Source organism: Boleophthalmus pectinirostris, unplaced genomic scaffold, assembly GCF_026225935.1.
Source record: "Boleophthalmus pectinirostris isolate CB_2022bp ecotype Guang Dong unplaced genomic scaffold, ASM2622593v1 HiC_scaffold_11, whole genome shotgun sequence".
Lineage (NCBI taxonomy): Eukaryota > Metazoa > Chordata > Actinopteri > Gobiiformes > Gobiidae > Boleophthalmus > Boleophthalmus pectinirostris.
Window position 1 is genome coordinate 19,404,402 of NW_026570994.1, and position 20,310 is coordinate 19,424,711.

Genomic DNA, 20,310 nt, shown 5'->3' on the forward strand with positions numbered 1-20,310 from the left:
ATAACTTTAGGTTTAAATTCTTTGCCAAAACTATATTTCCTGGACAGTAAACTGAAAAACTCAACTAAAACATCAGAACCAAGCACAAGATTTGATTTGGTATGTCATTTTAATTATTTGAATCATTGCCAAGACTTAAGAACATAAGAATTCTCGCTTTTTATTCACATTGTAAAGCTGCACTGTGTAACTTTTCAGGTGGAGGCAGGGTCCAACAACTGCTTATCTTCATGGAAATGTTTGACAAAATGTTCCACAGTATGACATTTTACTTATCTAATGTGCATGAGTTCAGTTACAGGTGTTTTTATTGCTCAAAAACACCTCGAAAGCAGAGATTGGGGTTGCCTCTCCACAGATCTGACCTGTAACTTGGTCTGGTAGAGTCACCTTAGTTTAAAGGCCTTGTACTTGATTTTTCCTTATGTATTTGAGCTAAACATGCCTTGCCCGAGTACAGATGTATTGTAAAAGCAGATCTTGAAATCAAAATAAGTCTGTTAGTATCTGTCTGACTCAAATGTTAGTATCAGGAAGTGCTCTGTTAGCATGGTAATTGTTATTTGCATTACTGTGATGGCAAAACTCTGCATTGAAAGTTGTGAAAAGCACTTAGAATGCATTAAGTAAGTGAGGAATAACTTTGGACCACTGCAAACGGTTTAAATGGACTAGTTTTTACTTCCCAAATGAAGACAAGCAGGCGAAAGAAAAGTTACACAGTGGAGCTTTAAAGCAAACGTTATTAACAGTCCTAAATTGTTGTTGTTGACGCAGGTTTAGCCCAGGAAGCGGTCGAGCATCTTCTGAATGTGCTCAAACGCGTCTCGTCCCAAGTAATCGGCCTGTCCGATCTCCCACTGTCTGCGATGCTCCTCCTCGTCCTCCGAGTCTGCAGCGCTCTGAAGGGGAGAAACAGTAAGTCAGATGCCCTCCCAGCCTCCTATTGTATCCCTGTAATGTCAGATGCCCTCCCATCCTACTCCTATAACCCTGTGTATAAGATGCTCTGCTATCCTCCTATAGCCCTGTGTCAGATGCCCCTCTCATCCATCTGTATCCAGGGTTACTATGGTCATGGAAATCCTGGAAAAGTCATGGAAACCGAAACTGTCCTTTTCAAGGCCTGGAAAAGTCATGGAATTTTGTAAATTCAATGAAAGTTTTGGAAAAGCCATGGAATTTTAGTGTCTCTTTCACGCAATTACAGCGTTCTGTTAAGTTCTCATTAGTCTATTCTGATTATTTCTGAACATCTGCGCCTTTTGTTTAAAAGAGACGACAATAAATGGACAGGATTTTGAATGTTAAAAAACTATAATCCCAAACCATAAAGTGAGTGGAAAGAGTTCACATGTCATATTTAGCCCTAAAAGTTTGATCAATTCCACACATGTAGGTGCCGTAAAGTCAGGGAAAATTCACTTTAGGTCATGAAAAAGTCATGGAAATGTTTTGATATTTTGTCCCACGCTCCTATCCATGGACCTTTGTCATAGTGATTAATAATTACCTCCGCCAAGGAGGTTATGTTTTTGCCAGCGTTTGTCTGTTTGTTTGTCTGTTTGTTTGTTTGTTTGTTTGTTTGTCTGTTAGCAACATAACTCAAAAAGTTATGGACCGATTTTGATGAAATTTTCAGGATTTGTTGGAAATGTGAAAAGGAGGAACTGATTTCATTTTGGGGGTGATCCAGAAGAAATCCTGGATTCTGGATCACTTTAACATTGTGGTAAATGGGGCCAAAAATTTTGTTTCTCAATATCTCGGTTAATTATTGACCAAACCCCATGAAATTTGACTCAGGGATGGACAATGGGATCCTCTTTCATATTCCAAAGGCTGATCCGGATCTGATCCAGAAGACTGATTTTATTGCAATTTATATAAAAAATGGGGGTAGTCCTTGGCGGAGGTCTGCGCTCTCTGAGTGCTTTTCTAGTTTAAAATAAAACCTCTCCTTTGAATGAAAAAAAGTCCAAACTGAACCTCATGAATATCTCGAAAGATGCCCTTCCATCCTGCTCTGTATTAAAACTTGTCGTATATATTTTTTTTCTTACAGGGTGGGTGCCGTCCTCTTCTCCATCGCTGCTGGTGCCCATCTCCTCCTCCTCCTCCTCTTCATCCGTCTCTTCTCGCTCTGCCAGATCCGCGACGCTTTCTTCATCCTCCACTGCTTCCTGTTGTTTTTCTTCACTGTCTTCTTCACTGAGTTTACCTGAGTCCACCTTCTTGTCCTCCACCTTCTCTACCTCCTCCACTTTCTTCTCCGGAGGTACGACTTCAACCTGTGGTGTCTACGATCAGGGTGGTTTGAGATTAGATTTGAAATGTGGGTTTAAAATACAGACAGAGTTCATAGTTCATATTTAAACACATTCAGAAGCATTTACATTTGACAGAAATCTTTTAAACTAATCCAAGAATCTCAGGCATTTCAGAACATTTTTGTAGAGATCTAATCTACAAGGTTGGCATAAATTGCTTTAATGTTAGTGGTGTAATAATGTAACAAAAAAAAGTATAAATTATAGGTATTTGTACTTTACTTGCGTAGATTTTTAAGTGGATTCTTTTTACTTTTACCTTCACTACATTAGAGAGAAAGTATCTATATCTTTCTACTCCACTACATTTCTGAACAGGACTGAAAAGTAAAAGTATTTTTATTATAGTTTGAGACCTGCAGGAGAGACTGAGGTTTATTTTTTTAACACGTTCATACTTTGAGCAAACAAAAATATACAAATAAAAACAGCTAGACAAAAAACTATTGATTCAGTTTTTTCCGTTGAACAAAATCCAGCTCAAATCTTCATTAAAATCACTACATTTCAATTCAAATTCCAAAAAGTTTACTGTCAATTCTTTATACAAAACACATGAAGAATCTAAATTGTGTTTCTCATTCCCAAGCATGTAAATAAATGTACAATATATGGAAAATTTGAAGCTTTATTAGATCTTATACTCTGCATGAAATAGTTGTACTTTATACTCTTTAAGTAAATTTTTAAACAGATACTTTAATGCTTTGACTTGAGTAGATTTTTTTCCATGTGATACTTTTACTTCAGTATTTTTAGCTCCCGTGTCCATACTTCGAGCCTGATTCAACAGTCGGTTTCACTTCGTGGAAACCGTCTGACCTCGCAGCATTAGGATTGGTTCGCTCTACAGTAGGCGAGTACTTTTTATAATTTAACCAATCGCTGCTGTTTAGTCGTGACATATGTAATGCACCAAATCCCGTAGGAAGAAGGACAGTAACGTCTTTCTCCTTGATAAAATTCACCAAACACAGAATGTCTGTCTTCGTCTACATCCATCTTGACGCTTTGTTTACTGTTGTGCTGTTCCACAAAAGGGACCCAGACAGACGCAACGAGTTTAATGTCATGGCTTCACAGCTCTTCTCTGATTGGCCAATGCACGGTCTACAACTTCTTGCAAACGTTCTAGTGCAGGGGTGGGCAAACTACGGCCCGAGGCCAAATGCGGCCCTTTAACCTTTTTAATCCGGCCATCCGAACTTGAATAAATTATAGTAGTAAAGATCGTAATGCTTTGTAATGGTTTTCAATTGATTTTCAAGCACAAGTTTTCTATATATCCCATGTTATTTTTTCTCTTATGAGGTGCATTACCAAAAAACTCCATCCACATCTGCTCCTGGTCCGGCCCTTTCATCAAATTTTAGAACCTTTTGTGTCCCATGAGTCAAAAAGTTTGCCCACCACTGCTCTAGTGTATTCCCGATTCCTGACCTAGTCGCTGGAAAGAAATTAAATTGAGCGGAGACACTAGGCGGCGCCAGTCAGCTTCTCCTTAAGTAACAAAATGTACTTCTTCCACCGCTGTTTAATGCCATACTGTGAAACATTCCAGACAAAGCAACCACATCTCCATGCAGACAAGCAGGTGGTGGACTCTCCGACAGCAAAGTTTCATCTTTAATTTTAGCTTTTAACTTTTCTTAAGCCTTTTTACAGCTTGAATCTTCATTTTTGCGTTTGATCTTGTGCTTAATTTAAACACCACTCTGCATTGTCTAATCTCCATTGTAATAGCCGTGTCCCATTAGACCGGCGAGGCTCCTCTGTTGTCCCATCACGCCTTTTCATTCTCACACAAAACCAAATTATCCTCAGCTTTAGATACGTCCTTTGTCTGCCTCCCATTCACTCACAACGCGGCGCCCAAATTAATTAACAAATGACCCGATAAGAGACGCGTAATTCTCCAACATGCACTCAGCTCTGAACACTCGGAATCAAACCGCCCCTCTCCACGTCGCTCACAATCACCAGTGTAACACTTAGACACAAAACGCCGCTCGTTATGTAGCCTGTAATTAAGCTAATTGATGGATCGGTTGCATGACTTGGCATGAATGGGCGTCTCGAAGATTTGAAAAGCAGAGCCGGTGTTAGCATGAGTGGTCATAATTAGCAATGACTTAGCTAATATAATGTCCCCCTTGAGAACTACAAATGTCCCGGTCTCCACGGGGTCGTGTTCTGAGGAAAACCCGGGAGTTGAGAGCGGTGTTGTGGTCAAGAACGCGATAATCCAGACCAAGACCAGTCCGAGACCACAGGATCCCAAGACCAAGACAAGCCCGAGACCTCTGAGTTTCAAGACAGGACTGAGACTTTTAAAAGTTGAAACCGAGACAAGACCAAGACTTTTGAAATTCGAGACCGAGACAAGACCAAGACTTTTGAAATTCGAGACCGAGACAAGACCAAGACTTTGAAGGTTGAGACCGAGAAAAGACCAAGACTTTTAAAAGTCGAGACCGAGACAAGACTGAGACTTTCAAAAGTTGAAACCGAGACAAGACCAAGACTTTTAAAAATCTAGAGTGAGACAAGAGCAAGAATTTTGAAGGTCGAGGTCGAGACCGAGACCAAGACAAGACCGAGACTTTTAAAAGCTGAGACCAAGACAAGACCAAGACTTTTAAAAGTGGAGACCGAGATAAGACCAAGACTTTTAAAAGTCGATACCGAGACAAGACCAAGACTTTTTAAAATGTAGACCAAGACAAGACCAAGACTTTTAAAAGTCGATACCGAGACAAGACCAAGACTTTTAAAAGTCGAGACTGAGACAAGACCAAGACTTTTAAAAATGTAGACCAAGACAAGACCAAGACTTTTAAAAATCTAGACCAAGACTTTGAAGGTCGAGACCGAGGCAAGACCAAGACTTTTAAAAGTCGAGACTGAGACATGTAAAAGTCGAGACCGAGACAAGACCGAGACATTTGAAAGTTGAGACCAAGACAAGACCAAGACTTTTAAAAGTCGAGACCAAAACAAGACCAAGACCAAGATCAAACACCTTCAAGACCGAGACGAGACCGAGTCCAAACACCTTCAAGACTGAGACGAGACCGAGTCCAAACACCTTCAAGACTGAGACGAGACCGAGTCCAAACACCTTCAAGACTGAGACGAGACCGAGTCCAAACACCTTCAAGACTGAGACGAGACCGAGTCCAAGCAAGTTCAAGACCGAGTCCAAACACCTTCAAGACTGAGACAAGACCGAGTCCAAACACCTTCAAGACCGAGACAAGACCGAGTCCAAGCAAGTTCAAGACCGAGACAAGACCGAGTCCGAATGCAGTCGAGTCTGAGACGTCTCGAGGCCTGTCTTGAGTACTACGACACTAGTTTCGAGCTCTACAAACATTCTTGGATTAGTTTAAAGGTCAGATTTCATTCTTCTCTCAAACATGATCGCTTCAAAATGGGTTTATGAAATGTAATTTGAACAAGTTGATGAGAAGAAGAAAAATAATAATCTGTCATATTGATCGACACATAATTTTCTGTTCATTTTGTCTTCTTATTTAAAAAAGTAAAATGGCTTTCAAGATTAATTTCCTCTGCTGAAGATGGGACGACAGACTTTTAATAATGTCCATTTGAAGGTGCACTATGTAGCTTTTCGGTTGTTTCTATGGAGATGTCAGTGCTCTGCTCGATATGTTCCACAGTGTGACTTTAAACAGCTCTACTTTACATTTATTCAATTACAAAAATACCAAGATAAACAGACATTCTGAGCTGTAACTTGGTCTGGTTTGGTCTCCATGAAGATAGAAACGTTTAAAGCCGTACTATGAAACATTCCAGGCAAAACAATAACATCACCACGAGATTTCTCCGCTTTAAGACAAAAACTAGTCACGTTTCTTCGGCCAAAGTCTAGACCTGTCACATTACAGAGAAATAAAAGGTATATATACTGAATATACACACTCTATAGTCCTGGTTTAGTCCTTTTTAAATCCTGGTTTAGTCCATTTTAGTCCTGTTTTAGTCCTTGTTAGTCCTGGTTTAATCCTTTTTAGTCCTGGTTTAGTCCTTTTTAGTCCTGATTTAGTCATTTGTAGTCCTGGTTTAGTTCTGGTTTAGTCCTTTTTCAGTCCTTTTTAATCCTGGTTTAGTCCTGCTTTAGTCCTTTTTAGTCCTGGTTTAGTCCTGGTTTAGTCCTTTTCAGTCCTGGTTTAGTCGTTTTTAGTCCTGGTTTAGTTATTTTTAATCCTAGTTTAGTCCTGGTTTAGTCCTTTTTAGCCCTGATTTAGTCCTGGTTTAATCCTTTTTAGTCCTGGTTTAGTCATTTTTAGTCCTGATTTAGTCATTTGTAGTCCTGGTTTAGTTCTGGTTTAGTCCTTTTTCAGTCCTTTTTAATCCTGGTTTAGTCCTGCTTTAGTCCTGCTTTAGTCCTGCTTTAGTCCTGCTTTAGTCCTGGTTTAGTCCTGGTTTAGTCCTTTTCAGTCCTGGTTTAGTCCTTTTCAGTCCTGGTTTAGTTATTTTCTATCCTAGTTTAGTCCTGGTTTAGTCCTTTTTAGCCCTGATTTAGTCCTGGTTTAATCCTTTTTAGTCCTGGTTTAGTCCTTTTTAGTCCTGGTTTAGTCCTTTTTAGTCCTGGTTTAGTCCTTTTTAGTCCTGGTTTAGTTATTTTTTATCCTAGTTTAGTCCTGGTTTAGTCCTTTTTAGCCCTGATTTAGTCCTGGTTTAATCCTTTTTAGTCCTGGTTTAGTCCTTTTTAGTCCTGGTTTAGTCCTTTTTAGTCCTGGTTTAATCCTTTTTAGTCCTGGTTTAGTCCTTTTTAGTCCTGATTTTGTCATTTGTATTCCTGGTTTAGTTCTGGTTTAGTCCTTTTTCAGTCCTTTTTAATCCTGGTTTAGTCCTGGTTTAATCCTTTTTAGTCCTGCTTTAGTCCTTTTTAGTCCTGGTTTAGCCAAAAAATAGTCACATTTCTTCCGCCAAAGTCTAGACCCGTCACACTACAGAGAAATATTGTGATAAAGAATATAGATATACTGAATATATACACTCTATATTCTGTGTGATGAATATAGAAACTACTTTTTCACACTGAAATAAAGCAGAATAATCTTTTTTTTTTTATTTACTGTATCATTAAAAGGTCTGAGCTGCAGAAAAAACATCACACAAGGAAACTTCTAATGGGTAATTACTGGTATCTGTTCTTCTCATATTACAGAAAAGTGGATAAAACGTCCCCACTGTTGTGAAGAAATTGTACACTCGATAAATATTGAACCCAAAATATACGTTTCCAGCTTTCAGGTATTGAACGGTGAGACAATACTGTAATTATAGTGACAGCCTGCGCAGAAACACTTACTTAATCCTCTCCAAGATGATTACAAATAACTGAATCTCCATTAAAGTTTGATAAAATTCACAGTTTAATATGAATAAAACGTTAAATCTTAATTACATAAACCTTTGTGTCTCTCACCGTGGGCAAAGGTGGCTGCAGTGAGGCCGGACGCTGCTGGATTTCTCGGACGGTCGTGGAAATTTCTTTCACCTGAACCTGAACCTTGACAAGAAATTGAAAAGGAAACATCGATTTGAATGTTTAACCATCGTTCAGTAATTTTCTTTGAAGCTGTGATGTTTTTAAGGTCGTTTGCAACTGGTTTGGTCCTGATTTAGTGCTTTTTAGTCCTGGTTTAGTCCTAGTTTAGTACTGGTTTAGTCCTGGTTTAGTCCTGTTTAGTCCTGTTTTAGTCCTTTTAGTCCTGTTTAGTCCTTTTTAGTTCTAGTTTAGTAATTTTTAGTCCTGGTTTAGTCCTCCTTATCCTGGTTTAGTTCTGGTTTAGTCCTTTTTAGTTCTGCTTTAGTCCTGTTTAGTTCTGTTTTTGTCCTTTTAGTCCTGGTTTAGTCCTTTTTAATCCTAGTTTAGTCCTTTTTAGTTCTGGTTTAGTCCTTTTTAGTTCTGGTTCGGTCCTTTTTGGTCCTTGTTTGGTCCTTTTTAGTCTTGGTTTAGTCATTTTTAGTCCTTTTTAGTTCTGGTTTAGCCCTGGCTTAGTCCTTGTTTAGTCCTTTTTAGTCCTGATTTAGTTCTTTTTAATCCTGGTTTAGTCCTTTTTAGTTCTTTTTAGTCCTGATTTAGTCTTTTTTAGTCTTGGTTAATCCTTTTTAATCCTTTTTAGTCTTGGTTTAGTCCTTTTTAGTCCTGGTTTAGCCCTGGCTTAGTCCTTGTTTAGTCCTTTTTAGTCCTGATTTAGTTCTTTTTAATCCTGGTTTAGTCCTTTTTAGTTCTTTTTAGTCCTGGTTTAGTCTTTTTTAGTCCTGGTTTAGTCTTTTTTAGTCCTGGTTTAGTCTTTTTTAGTCTTGGTTTAGTCCTTTTTAGTCTTGGCTTAGTCTTTTTTAGTCTTGGTTTAGTCCTTTTTAGTCTTGGTTTAGTCCTTTTTAGTCCTGGTTTAGTCCTTTTTAGTCCTTGTTTAGGGTTTTTTTTGTCATTTTTAGTCTTGGTTTAGTCCTTTTTAGTCCTGGTTTAGTCCTTTTCAGTCCTGGTTTAGTTCTTGTTTAAATCTGCTGCAGTCACCCATTATTTTTTGATCAGTCGACTTGTCCAATAATTGTTTAAATTGTATAGTGAGATTTTTGTATATTATTTAACCAGATTAAGGTAAAATATGCAAACGAAATGCTCCTAACGGTTGTGTCTCTTCTACTGAACCTGTTTGACCGTTTTCTTCTCCTCTTTGGTCTTTCTCGCAGTTTTCTTGGCGTAGGACACGAAGGGGATGTCGGGTTTCTCCTGAGCAGAGGAAGTGGAGGGTGCAGAGTAAGAAGAAGAAGAGGAGGATGATGCGGAGGAGGAAGAGGAGGAGGAGGAGGAGGTGTGACTGTGATACTCTGTCCACCACATGTCCACGTATCGTCCCATCGTCTGAGAGCTGGAGCCCGCGCTGCTGTTCCACGGTTTAGTCGAGCCCAGGAAGTGAACGATTTTAGCTTTGTGACCGAATCTGCGGCAAAACAGAGAAAAGGTGAGTCAGGTACGGTTTAGACCTGGTGTTTTAGTCCTGGTTTAGTCCCGCTTGAGTCTTAGTTTAGTTCTGGTCTAGATTTTAGCATTATGAATCTTCAACGAAACAACAAAACAAGAGGTGAGCTACCATCCTGCTTTAGTCCTGCTTTAGTCCTGGTTTAGTCCTGGTTTAGTCCTGCTTTAGTCCTGGTTTTAGTCCTTGTTTAGTCCTGCTTTAGTCCTGGTGTTTAGTCCTGGTTTAATCCTGGTTCAGTCCTGGTTTAGTTCTGGTTTAGTCCTGTTTTTAGTCCTGGTTTAGTCCTAGTTTAATCCTACTTTAGTCCTGCTTTAGTCCTGGTTTAGTCCTTAGTTTAGTCTTGGTTTTAGTCCTGCTTTAGTCCTGGTGTTTAGTCTTGGTTTAGTCCTGGTTTAGTCCTAGTTTAGTCTTGCTTTAGTCCTGGTGTTTAGTCCTGGTGTTTAGTCCTGGTTTAGTCCTGGTTTAATCCTGGTTCAGTCCTGGTTTAGTTCTGGTTTAGTCCTGTTTTAGTCCTGGTTTAGTCCTAGTTTAGTCCTACTTTAGTCCTGCTTTAGTCCTGGTTTAGTCTTAGTTTAGTCTTGCTTTAGTCCTGGTGTTTAGTCTTGGTTTAGTCCTGCTTTAGTCCTGGTGTTTAGTCCTGGTGTTTAGTCCTGGTTTAGTCCTGGTTTAATCCTGGTTCAGTCCTGGTTTAGTTCTGGTTTAGTCCTGTTTTAGTCCTGGTTTAGTCCTAGTTTAGTCCTAGTTTAGTCCTGGTGTTTAGTCTTGGTTTAGTCCTGCTTTAGTCCTAGTTTAGTCTTGCTTTAGTCCTGGTGTTTAGTCCTGGTGTTTAGTCCTGGTTTAGTCCTGGTTTAATCCTGGTTCAGTCCTGGTTTAGTTCTGGTTTAGTCCTGTTTTAGTCCTGGTTTAGTCCTAGTTTAGTCCTACTTTAGTCCTGCTTTAGTCCTGCTTTAGTCCTGGTTTAGTCTTAGTTTAGTCTTGGTTTAGTCCTGCTTTAGTCCTCGTGTTTAGTCTTGGTTTAGTCCTTGTTTAGTCCTGCTTTAGTCCCGCATTAGTCCCGCTTTAGTCCTGGAGTTTAGTCCTGGTTTAGTTCTGGTTTAGTCCCAGTTTAGTCCTGGTTTAGTCAGTTTATTCTAGTCCAGATTTTAGCATTATGATTGATGATCTTCAACCAAACAACTAGAGGTGAACTACCATCTGTTTAGTCCTGGTTTAGTCCTGGTTCAGTCCTGGTTTAGTTCTGATTTAGTCCTGGTTTAGTCCTGATTTAGTCCTGATTTAGTTCTGATTTAGTCTATCGTCTGCTTCTCTTCTGCTCACATGTTGAGCTATGCAGTCGTCCTGGACTCTTGCCCGCATATTCTTCCCCAAATATTGGCTTTAGACTTTTTGTTTGACCGTATTTAGTTAGTAAATATTTGCTCTTAACTGTTTAAAGGCTGGGAGGTAACTGTAGACCGTGCTCGCGCTCAGGTTGTACACGAACGGGAGGTGTTTGTACAAATCTTCTGTCGCCCAAGAACTGAAAAACGAATTCAACAAACCCTGGTCTCCTCCTAGGAAATAAAAAAAGAGTATTAGATTTAAAAAAAAAAAAGGTACAGAGGAGGGAGAGTGATAAATAATAGAGGGATACAGGTTTGTGGGAGGGCATCAGGCGTACCGTCGAAGCTGCCGTGCTGGTTGGCGTGCTGCACCAGCCGCGCGTGGGTCTGCAGCGACGGCCTGAACACAAACACTCCGGAGTTGAAGCAGTCGGGCCAGCCGGGGTCCGGGGCGGCGGAGAGCTCCTCGCGGTCGAACAGGTCGTCCACGTTACTCAGCACCTGCGGAGGGCGGAGGTCAGAGACGGTGTAAAGACGTGGACTGAGTGAGAGCGACGTCACCCGCAGCGTCAAATCAAGATCACCAAGACTAGTACTGTTTTTTTTTTCTGAGTCGCACCAGCTAAAAAATGCGTAATGAAGAAGAAAAAAATCAGAAACCAGGAACTGACATTTCACCTTAAAACTCAAGTTCTAGTACCGTATTTTCCGCACTATTAGGCGCTCTGGATTATAAGGCGCACTGTCATTAATGGTCTATTTTCGATCCTTTTTCACCAATAAACCACGACTAATTAAACAAAACCCAACAGTGTGATGGGTGAGTGGTTTTGTTTGTTCGTTCACGATGACTCTGGGCTTTGTTCAGTTGCGGCGTGTAGGGAGGGGGCTGTCTGGGACCAACGGATCGTCGGCGTGTTCGCAGTTGTTCAGTCGTGTCTAGAAGTGGCACATTGGACTCGCTTTTTCGGTTCGTTCCTCCGTTCCGTTCCTCGTCGGCGTGGAGTGATGAGTGTGGCTGCGGGTGTGTGTTTGCGTACGGCTTTGTAGTTTACTGAAGTCGTGCTGGGACACCCGAGTGGATTCGTGTATAGGGTGCTCTGGATTGCGGGGCGCACGGTCATTTTTTTGATGGTGATAGAGGCTAAAGAGCGCGACCTATAGTGGGGAAAATATGGTAAAAACAACAGAAGAGAGAACAACAGACTGTTAACGTCACATATGAACAGTTCTTCAGATAAACTATAACATAAACAACAGAACAGAACAAGTTTAACAAACTCTCCATCTCACTCCAAATCACTAAATCCATTCAATTCTTCATCCTCGGTGTCACTTCTGAACAACTCCACGACCTCCGGAGGTAAACAGAGACTCAGCATCAGTTCCAGTTAGAATTATTCTGGTCTTTCTGAATCCCGACAGGATGGTTTCGGTGTCACTGAAGGACCTTGGGTTAGACCTGGTTTAGACCTCGGGTTGGACCTGGTTTAGACCTGCTTTAGACCTGCTTTAGACCTGGATTAGATCTTGGTTAGTCCTAGTTTAGATCTGGCTTTGACTTGGTTTAATCCGGGTCCTGATTCTGATTATGGTTAGACCAGTTTAGACCTCAGTTAGACCTAGACTTGGTTTAGAACAGCTTCCAGTTCAGACCTGGTTTAGTCCTGGTTTAGACCTGGTTCAGACCTTGTTTAGACGGGAGCTAGACCTGGTTATATTTACTGAATTATTCGGGTCTTTCTGAATCCCGACAGGATGGTTTCGGTGTCACTGAAGTCCAGACTTTGTCCATCCATCCAGTGACTTCAGGAAAGTTTCATGGTTCATCCTCCCGGTGTCACAAGTTTCTCTCTCACCCCAAACTTTCTTTCTGCTGCTCGATTATCGTTTTCAGCTGCAGATTTCACGACTTGCAGTTTGTGATCTGCAGAATCTGATTTTCGTTTCGGGGGCGTTTGTGTTCAGTCTTCTCAGTCTTTGTCTTTATAAGTTTGTTTAAAGGTTGTATGGAGGATTTTTTTTTTTGTTTTTTTTGTTTCAAGTTGTCAATGATAGCATTATAGAGGTGCAGTAGCCTTGTAATTATGATGACCAAAAAAAAGAGAATAAAAATTCATCAACTCTGGACGTGGTGGGGCCAGCTAAACATTTGCCAATAGATAACGACACGGCCTCGTTATCTGTTAGCTGACAGGCTATCAATCAAACTCCCTACGTTTCTAGCGTAACTGACCTGCCTGCGCGCCGCCGGTACGTGGTTTACGTACGCCTGTCACGCAGTCCACAGACGCAAGACGCACAGACGCTGTTTACTCCACCAATGCAACAGTTCTTAGCGGCTTTTTTTGACCTATATCTTCCTCGCAGTTAGCACAAAGTTTGTTGCAATGGCAGACAAGAATCCAGGAGCAGTTAGCCGCAAAAGAAAGTCCGTTTTTGAGGTCGCTGAAAGAAGAAGACAAGGGGAAAAGCAGCGAAGCCAAACTAAGGTGATTCTTGTAGAGATTCATTCCAGCGATGGCGCGACTGAAGCAGACGCAGGGTCTAAAGACTGACGCATTGGTCGCCAAATTACTCCTGGACAGGTAACTTCTGCTTATTATGAAAACGTACTTTATTTCCAAGAGCTAGTCAAACGTTTTTCAGGACACGAAAGCGATATCCTATGTCTGAAAACGTAATTTTCAAGGCAAAGAAAGAGTCCGCTTGCTGCTGCGTTGTGTAGCTAGTTCATTCGCACTGAATCTCCGCGCAACCTTCTCTGCTCCCCTTTCCTACTCCTGTCCCCGCTGCCCGTTCCGCTCTTCCCCCTTCTCCTCACTTCTACGGGCACGGAATCTCCGCGCACCGCTCCCTCTCCTCTCTCCTCTCTCCTCTCTCCCTGCTCCGCTCTTCTCCCTGCTCCTCACTTCTCGTCCGCGAACGAAATGTCCGCACACCCGCTCCCCCCGCTCCTCACTTCTCCGCCTTGCCTAACCAACACTGTAGTTAGTTGTTTACAAGTCATGTGCAGCTCACCGGCTGTAAACAAACCTGTTTCTGGCGTAGTGAGGAGGCGGGAGAAGGCGTTTCTACGTAGGGAGCTGTAGGGGAGGGGGTGGTTTCACGCATGCGCAACATTTGAAAAAGGACAAACAGTCGCTGGATTTCTCGTTCCTTGGAAAATCCTCTATACAACCTTTAAATTTTAGATTTTTAGTAACGGTGCGATCGACTGACATGACACAGACAGGACAGAGGCTCTTTCTGCAGGAGACATGTGCAGTAGAGCCAAGTGACAGTGGTACAGGAGGAACAGGAGCAGCAGATACTCACACACAAGACTAGAGCGCCCCCTGTCTGTCTGTGTGAACATTTTAATAGATAAATCGCAGGAAACACCCAAACCATGAAAATAAGTGCAACTTATAGTCCAAAAAATACTGTATTTCCGTATTAGTAATTCTGACTGCAAGTATCAGAGTAAACAAAGCCTGCACTGCTGGTTTCGCTTTGCAACACTGTTAATCAAACCTGTTGCCAGCACTTATTGGGAGTTTCCTTGGCAAAAAAGGTGCCTGATTTGTTATTAATGTTCATATCTTGATTTACAGACATAATAGCAAAATAAAAACACCAGGATCGTGTAGAGCAGGTTAATACGAACATTTTAAGACTGAAATGAGGAGCCTGATAGCAGCAGGTACAGAGAGAAGGGTGACGGTTTTTCAATATAACATGAATTCGAGCCAGAGTCGATGGAGCCAAAAGCACCCCCCCCATGCTCACTTTCGGTTTGGAACTGTAATTTTATGTGTGAGAAACTTGTTTAGGAGCACAAGTCATCTCATCTGTTGTAGTTTAGAATTAAATCAGCTCTTTCTGGTCAAATTGTGTTAAATTAAGTCAGATAAAAGTGTAAGTTGAGTAACAGAGCTTGAGACAGAGCAGTGCCCACAGTTAGCTTCGTGACATGAGCTGCGCAGTGTCAGTTCATACCTGATCTCTCCTCACATGTGTCCTGCCATAGCATGACCCCACGTAGTCCCTGTGTGTCCTATAGTTTAGACTTCAGACTTTAAACAAGATATTTACCCAAACCAAACACATCCATAGGAACAACATGTGTCCTTGTCCCTGTGTGTGTCCATGTGTGTGTCCCTGTGTGTGTGTGTCCCTGTGTGTGTGTCCCTGTGTGTGTCCATGTGTGTGTCCCTGTGTGTGTCCATGTGTGTGTCCATGTGTGTGTCCATGTGTGTGTCCCTGTGTGTGTGTCCATGTGTGTGTCCCTGTGTGTGTCCCTGTGTGTGTGTCCCTGTGTGTGTGTCCGTGTGTATGTACAGCCGCAGATATCAGGCTCAAAGTGCGAGCTCTGTCCTCTTCTGTCTGGAACATCACTTCATACGTGACAAAACTGAATTAACCCCGTTTACTTTTCGCACAAGAACTGTTATCGGAACGTTCCTCAGAGTTAAATATGTCCTGAGCATCTGAGTCGTCCTTCAGTGTCTCTGGGTTACACCTGTCAGGGTCACCGAGCTGCAGGATTAGACGACTGTGCAGGTTTAGGGTTAGTGTTTTAGATAGACTATTTTAAGACACGTACAATAGTATATTATAACTTTTATAATCTTATTCATCACTCTTTATTAGTCGAAAAGCAAAGCTGTTGATTTACCGTCAGTCTACGTTCTTGCTCTCACCTGTGGTCATGAGCTCTTGAGTAATGACCGAAAGGATGAGATCAAGCGGAGATGTGGATGGATTAAAAAAAGTTTCCTCCGCAGAGTGGCTAGGTACTCCCTTAGAGATAGGGTGAGGAGCTCAGACTAGAGCCTCTCCTCCATGTGGAGAGGAGCAGCTGAGGCTCGGGCATCTGTTCTGAGGTCATGGTATCTTGGGTTAACTTTAAAGTAGCCTGTTTGTCCTTCTTTTTTTTCCGTTTTAGACCTGGTTTTGCCCAAGTAGACTTGGCCCAAGTAGGTTTCACATGAGGGCCTGAACATAAACTGAGAATGAGACAAACTTTATCTGTTGGGTAAGGCACAGGGTCAGTGTCCTACCCAACAGAGAAGTACAGAGAAGTATCACAATTTTAATTATTTTAAGAGTTAACTAGTCATGATTATTCTTGTATTAGTTTAATAATTCAGATTTCTGTCTCCTCTCAGCTGTTAATGCTCCTAGGCGGTTTTAAAATGTAATTAAATGACCAAATCTTATACATGTTGTTGTTGTATTTACCAGAGTATCTGCGTCGAGAAACACACATTTGCTGAACTGCACCAGGGTCCAGCAGTGGATCTTCGTGAAGGTGACTCCGAGCTCAGGGCGTCCGAGCAGAGACAGACGAAGGAAGTCCTCGCTGTCCAGAAGGTCCACCACGATCACCTCGTCAAACACCTCCGATAAGGCGGATCTGGTAGGACAAAACCACAGTGACATTTTGGACACAATGATTGAACGTTAAAGGTGCAGAATGTTTGAATGTTTACAGGCACATTTCCGCACATTTCTGACAGATTGCACAAACTTTAATCAGATTTTCATGAATAAAAAGACAAATTTGATATTTTTCTTACACTGACACGAACTCAAAATACCCAAAGTAACGTGCTACCTGGCCGTGCTGGAGACGTTGGGTGTTACCATGACGACGATGCTGCGAGTCGTGCCGTGCCGCCGCAAACTCTTGGCCACCACCACGGCTCCTTTGCTGTAGGAGTCCGTGGTCGCCAGGGTAACGAAGGCCTCGCGAGCTGACGAAGAAACAGAAGCACAAAATGTCTTTGTTAGTGCAGTCAGCAAATCACAAAGACTGTAATTATTTAGAGGAAAGAATATAATCTCCGGTCTCTTTTATATTGAAATCTTGTAGCTGTAGTTTAGACCAGTGTTTCCCAAAGACTGAGTCGCGGCCCTCAGGTGGGTCGTAAGAGATTTTTTTTGGGGTCGCCTCGGCACGATCTGCATGTAGGTCTGCAGTATACATATACATACATCTCCGCGCACTTCCGCTCTTCACTTTTCCCGGTAGCACCACTTTGCCTAAAAAAAAATTCTGTGGGAAACACTGATTACTGTTTTTCCTTTAAAACTTGAGTACCGTATTTTTCGGACTATAAGGCGCACTTAAAATCCCTTCATTTTCTGAAAAATCAACAGTGCGTCTTATAATTCGGTGCACCTTATATATTAATTCCGGTTGTGTTTACTGACCTCGAACCGATTTTCACTCATTTTCCCCTGAGTTATATTCTTTAGTTTAGTTTAGTTTGTTTGTTTGTTTGTTTGATTTATTGCTTATAGTTTATGCAAATTAGCCATGTAGTGTTAAGTTTAATTTCTGTAAAACGTAAACAAATGTGCGCAAAGCTGCATTAGACACATTATTACTCAATGTATATTTGAGTTCTCCTCGTAGGAAATAAAAAAGTCTTGAGTGTCGTCCGTTTGTTGCGCCTTATAGTCCGAAAAATACTTTAATACTAATTGTTCAGAGAGACACGATCACTCAGTTAACAATAAAATATCCTCATTAATGTTCAATAATGGTCACACATTTACTTTGTGATGTACAAATAATGACTATTGACTTGGGTCATGAAAATTTGTGACTTTTAAAATATGGGTCCCCAGAAAAAAAAGTTTGTGGAACCACTGGTGTCACAAACCTGTTTTGAAATGCTTGTTCTTCTTGGGTTAGTTTAAAGTTCAGATTTGGGTCTTTTCTTAAAATCCTCAGTAGTTCAAAGACTTTTAAACTTTTAAAATGATCCCCTCTGCACAATACATGTACATAAGAAGAAACTGTTGGAGTTAAAGGTGCACTACGTAACTTTTTTGGCATTTCCATTGGAGCTGTTAATTGTTTTACCTTCCACAGTGTTGGACATGAAAATTATCTATCTCATTTGGTTGAGCTGCAGGTTAAACCACCAAACTATTTTAATTAAATGCAAGATCACTTTAATGCCACAGTGTGCAATGTTCTAGGCATAGCAACATCATATCCACTTCACCAGAAAAGTTACATAGTGCATCTTTAAAGTTCCTGTATTAGGTGAAATTGAATCTTGTGAGCTTTAAGTCATGTTACGATGTTATTACCTCCTAAAAACATATCTGGAGTTGTCTTTTGTTTCATTCACACATATTTGAGCAACGCTTTTTTTAAACTTTTTTTTTTACTTAACTTTTTTGTTTTAGACATTTTTAGTCTGTTCACATCTCCAAAGCTCAAAACACTCCACCTTAAGATGTCACGTAGTGGTAGTTTTCATGTGAACAGCTCCTTTTATGTTTGATTCCGTAGAGATTGGTAATTCTAGGGTGGAAATGATTAAATAAACAGGGTTCCCACAGTCATGAAAATCCTGGAAACGTAGAAATTGAAAACGTAATTTCCAGGCCTGGGAAAGCCATGGAATTTTAGTGTCTCTTTCACTCAGCTGCTCAAGACTATTATGATTATTTCTGAACGTCTGCGCCTTTTGTTTAAAAGAGACGACAATAAACACACTAACAGGATTTTTTATTTATTTTTTTAACTTTTCTTGTCACAAATCAGTTCACATCAACAGTGTCCTGAGTCCGGGCCCTCGCTCAATTTATATATTTACTTTTTTCCCCTTTTCTAGAAGAAGAAAAGAAAAGAAAAAAAAAAGATAAAAAAATTAGGTAACACTTTATAATAACTACACCTTACTTAGCCTTAATAAAGCATGAACAAAGACTTAATTAATAATGAACAAAGATTTAATTAAGAATGATTCATGCTTAGTAAATGTTTAATAAAGCATAATTCGTCTTCACTTTAGAAAAGCTCTCAAAAAGACTTAACTGACAGATAACAGCTGCCTGAATTATCATTGCATTTCATTATTACTAAATCATTCTCTCATAGTTTACTAATGATTAATAAATGCTCAAATGGTTAATTCATGAGTAATTAAGTATGAAATAATTATGAATAACTATTTACAGCACAGGAAAATTAAGTGCAAGTGCTAATTCAGGTAGTAATTAAGTAGTTACTAAGCGTGAATCATTATTAATTAAGTCTTTCTTCATTATTAATTAAGTCTTTGTTCCTGCTTTATTAAGGCTAAATAAGGTGTAGTTATTATAAAGTTTTACCAAAAATTAATAAAAACTGAGGCATATTAGGGCTTAAGTGTCTTATTTGAAAAAGTCAATCACTGGACCCCACCTCGTTTTAAAAGTTGGCACCCTGAGCTGTATAAACTTGTCTGATTTTTGATATGCACTGATCAATGGTCGGTGTTTCAGGTTTCAGCCAGCAGATCGTGATCATTTTCCTTGCAGTCATCAGGAGAAGATGCAACAAAAAACATGCACTGACACGATTTTGAACGTTAAACAACTATAATCCCAAACCGTGAGGTGAGCGGAAAGAGTTAACATTTCATTTTTAGCCCTAAAAGTAGAAAGTCTGATCAATTCTATACATGTAAGTGCCGTAAAGTCATGGAAAATTCACTTTAGGTCACGGAAAGGTTTTGAAATTCTGTCAGTGAAAGAGAGCGTGATGAGGAAACAACATGAGACCATTGATCAGAAAACAGCGTAAAGGCCAATTCAGTTTGTCTTTAAAAATAGAAAACTCATGGTGAAATAGATTAAACACACAGAGAAATGACTTTTGTTGTGAAAGAAGCAGCAGCCGAACTTGCAATTTAATTTACGATGAAAACTTACCTAACATCGTGGTCCGTTCGTGTCGGTGAAATTCAAAAATCCCAAAAAAATCCGGAGGTGTGATTGTGATTGGCTACTGGCTCCTCATTTCAGCTCAGAGACGAAAGGGAGAAAAAACGCACGATATTTAAACCAGGGAGGGACCATGACGTTAGAAAGAGGAGAGAGATAGAGAGAGGAAAAAGATAAGGAGAGAGAGAAAAAGAGAGGGTGAGAGGAGATGGAGAGAAAGAGAGACAAAGAGAGGGGAGAGAAAAAGAGAGAGATGAGAGAAAGGGAAAAGAGAGAGCAGGGAGAGGAAAGAGAGCGAGCGTATTTAAACCCAGACACACTGTTAGTTTAGGGAGGGACGGAAGGAAGAGAGACAGAGAAAGTAGGGAGGGAGAGAATATAGGCTGAGAGAGAGAAAAGAATGAAAGAGGCGCCGTGGACAAGGGTCGTTCAACCGAAGAGCAAAGCCAATATTTGACAATATCAACAAACCCGGAGCCCAGTCGGGTAAAAACACGGCTCCAGTGACGTCGCCGCTGATGCAAAGTCAGACAAGTGCAGGGAACGATATACGAGCTTTGTTTACTAAATTACAACATTTTTTTTTTCCTCTTTAAAACTAGAACAAACTGCTGTGTGCAAGTGTGGCCCCCAGAATGGCATTAAACTTGTCAGTCGCCATGGAGACGAGAAGGTGACTCCACTAGGCCAGTAGGCAAGGCAAGGCAAGTTTATTTGTACAGCACAATTCGTACACAAAGTAATTCAAAGTGCTTTACAGAATAAGAAATACATTAAAATCATAATAAAAACAAATCAAAACATAAATAATCATGAAGATTAAAATTTAAAAAAAGAGAGACATAAATTGGAGAGAAGAGTGCGGAATGAAAACCTTTTCAGTTATATGCACAGTTAAACAGAAATGTTTTGAGCCTGGAT

At 40.6% G+C, this 20,310-nt stretch overlaps 1 protein-coding gene across 1 annotated transcript; it reads right to left on the minus strand.

The window, feature by feature from the left end:
* Positions 1-617: 617 nt before the first annotated feature.
* Positions 618-19,811, minus strand: gyg2 (glycogenin 2). The gene is made up of 10 exons (XM_055147669.1): positions 19,378-19,811; positions 16,277-16,415; positions 15,901-16,075; positions 11,013-11,175; positions 10,779-10,905; positions 9,175-9,313; positions 9,022-9,144; positions 7,792-7,875; positions 2,064-2,300; positions 618-902 (listed from the first exon to the last, which is right to left on the minus strand). The coding sequence occupies exons 1-10, from the start codon at positions 19,382-19,384 to the stop codon at positions 780-782; spliced, it is 1,317 nt and encodes a 438-aa protein (XP_055003644.1). The 5' UTR covers positions 19,385-19,811; the 3' UTR covers positions 618-779.
* Positions 19,812-20,310: the final 499 nt, after the last annotated feature.

Bases quoted from the DNA above. Each gene is read 5' to 3' on its own strand.
- gyg2 (XM_055147669.1), bottom strand. The intron at 7,876-9,021 runs GTTCAGTAGAAG...TTTCTTGTCAAG, and splicing joins AGAAGAAAACGGTCAAACAG to GTTCAGGTTCAGGTGAAAGA. The intron at 903-2,063 runs GTAAGAAAAAAA...TCTCCCCTTCAG, and splicing joins AAGAGGACGGCACCCACCCT to AGCGCTGCAGACTCGGAGGA.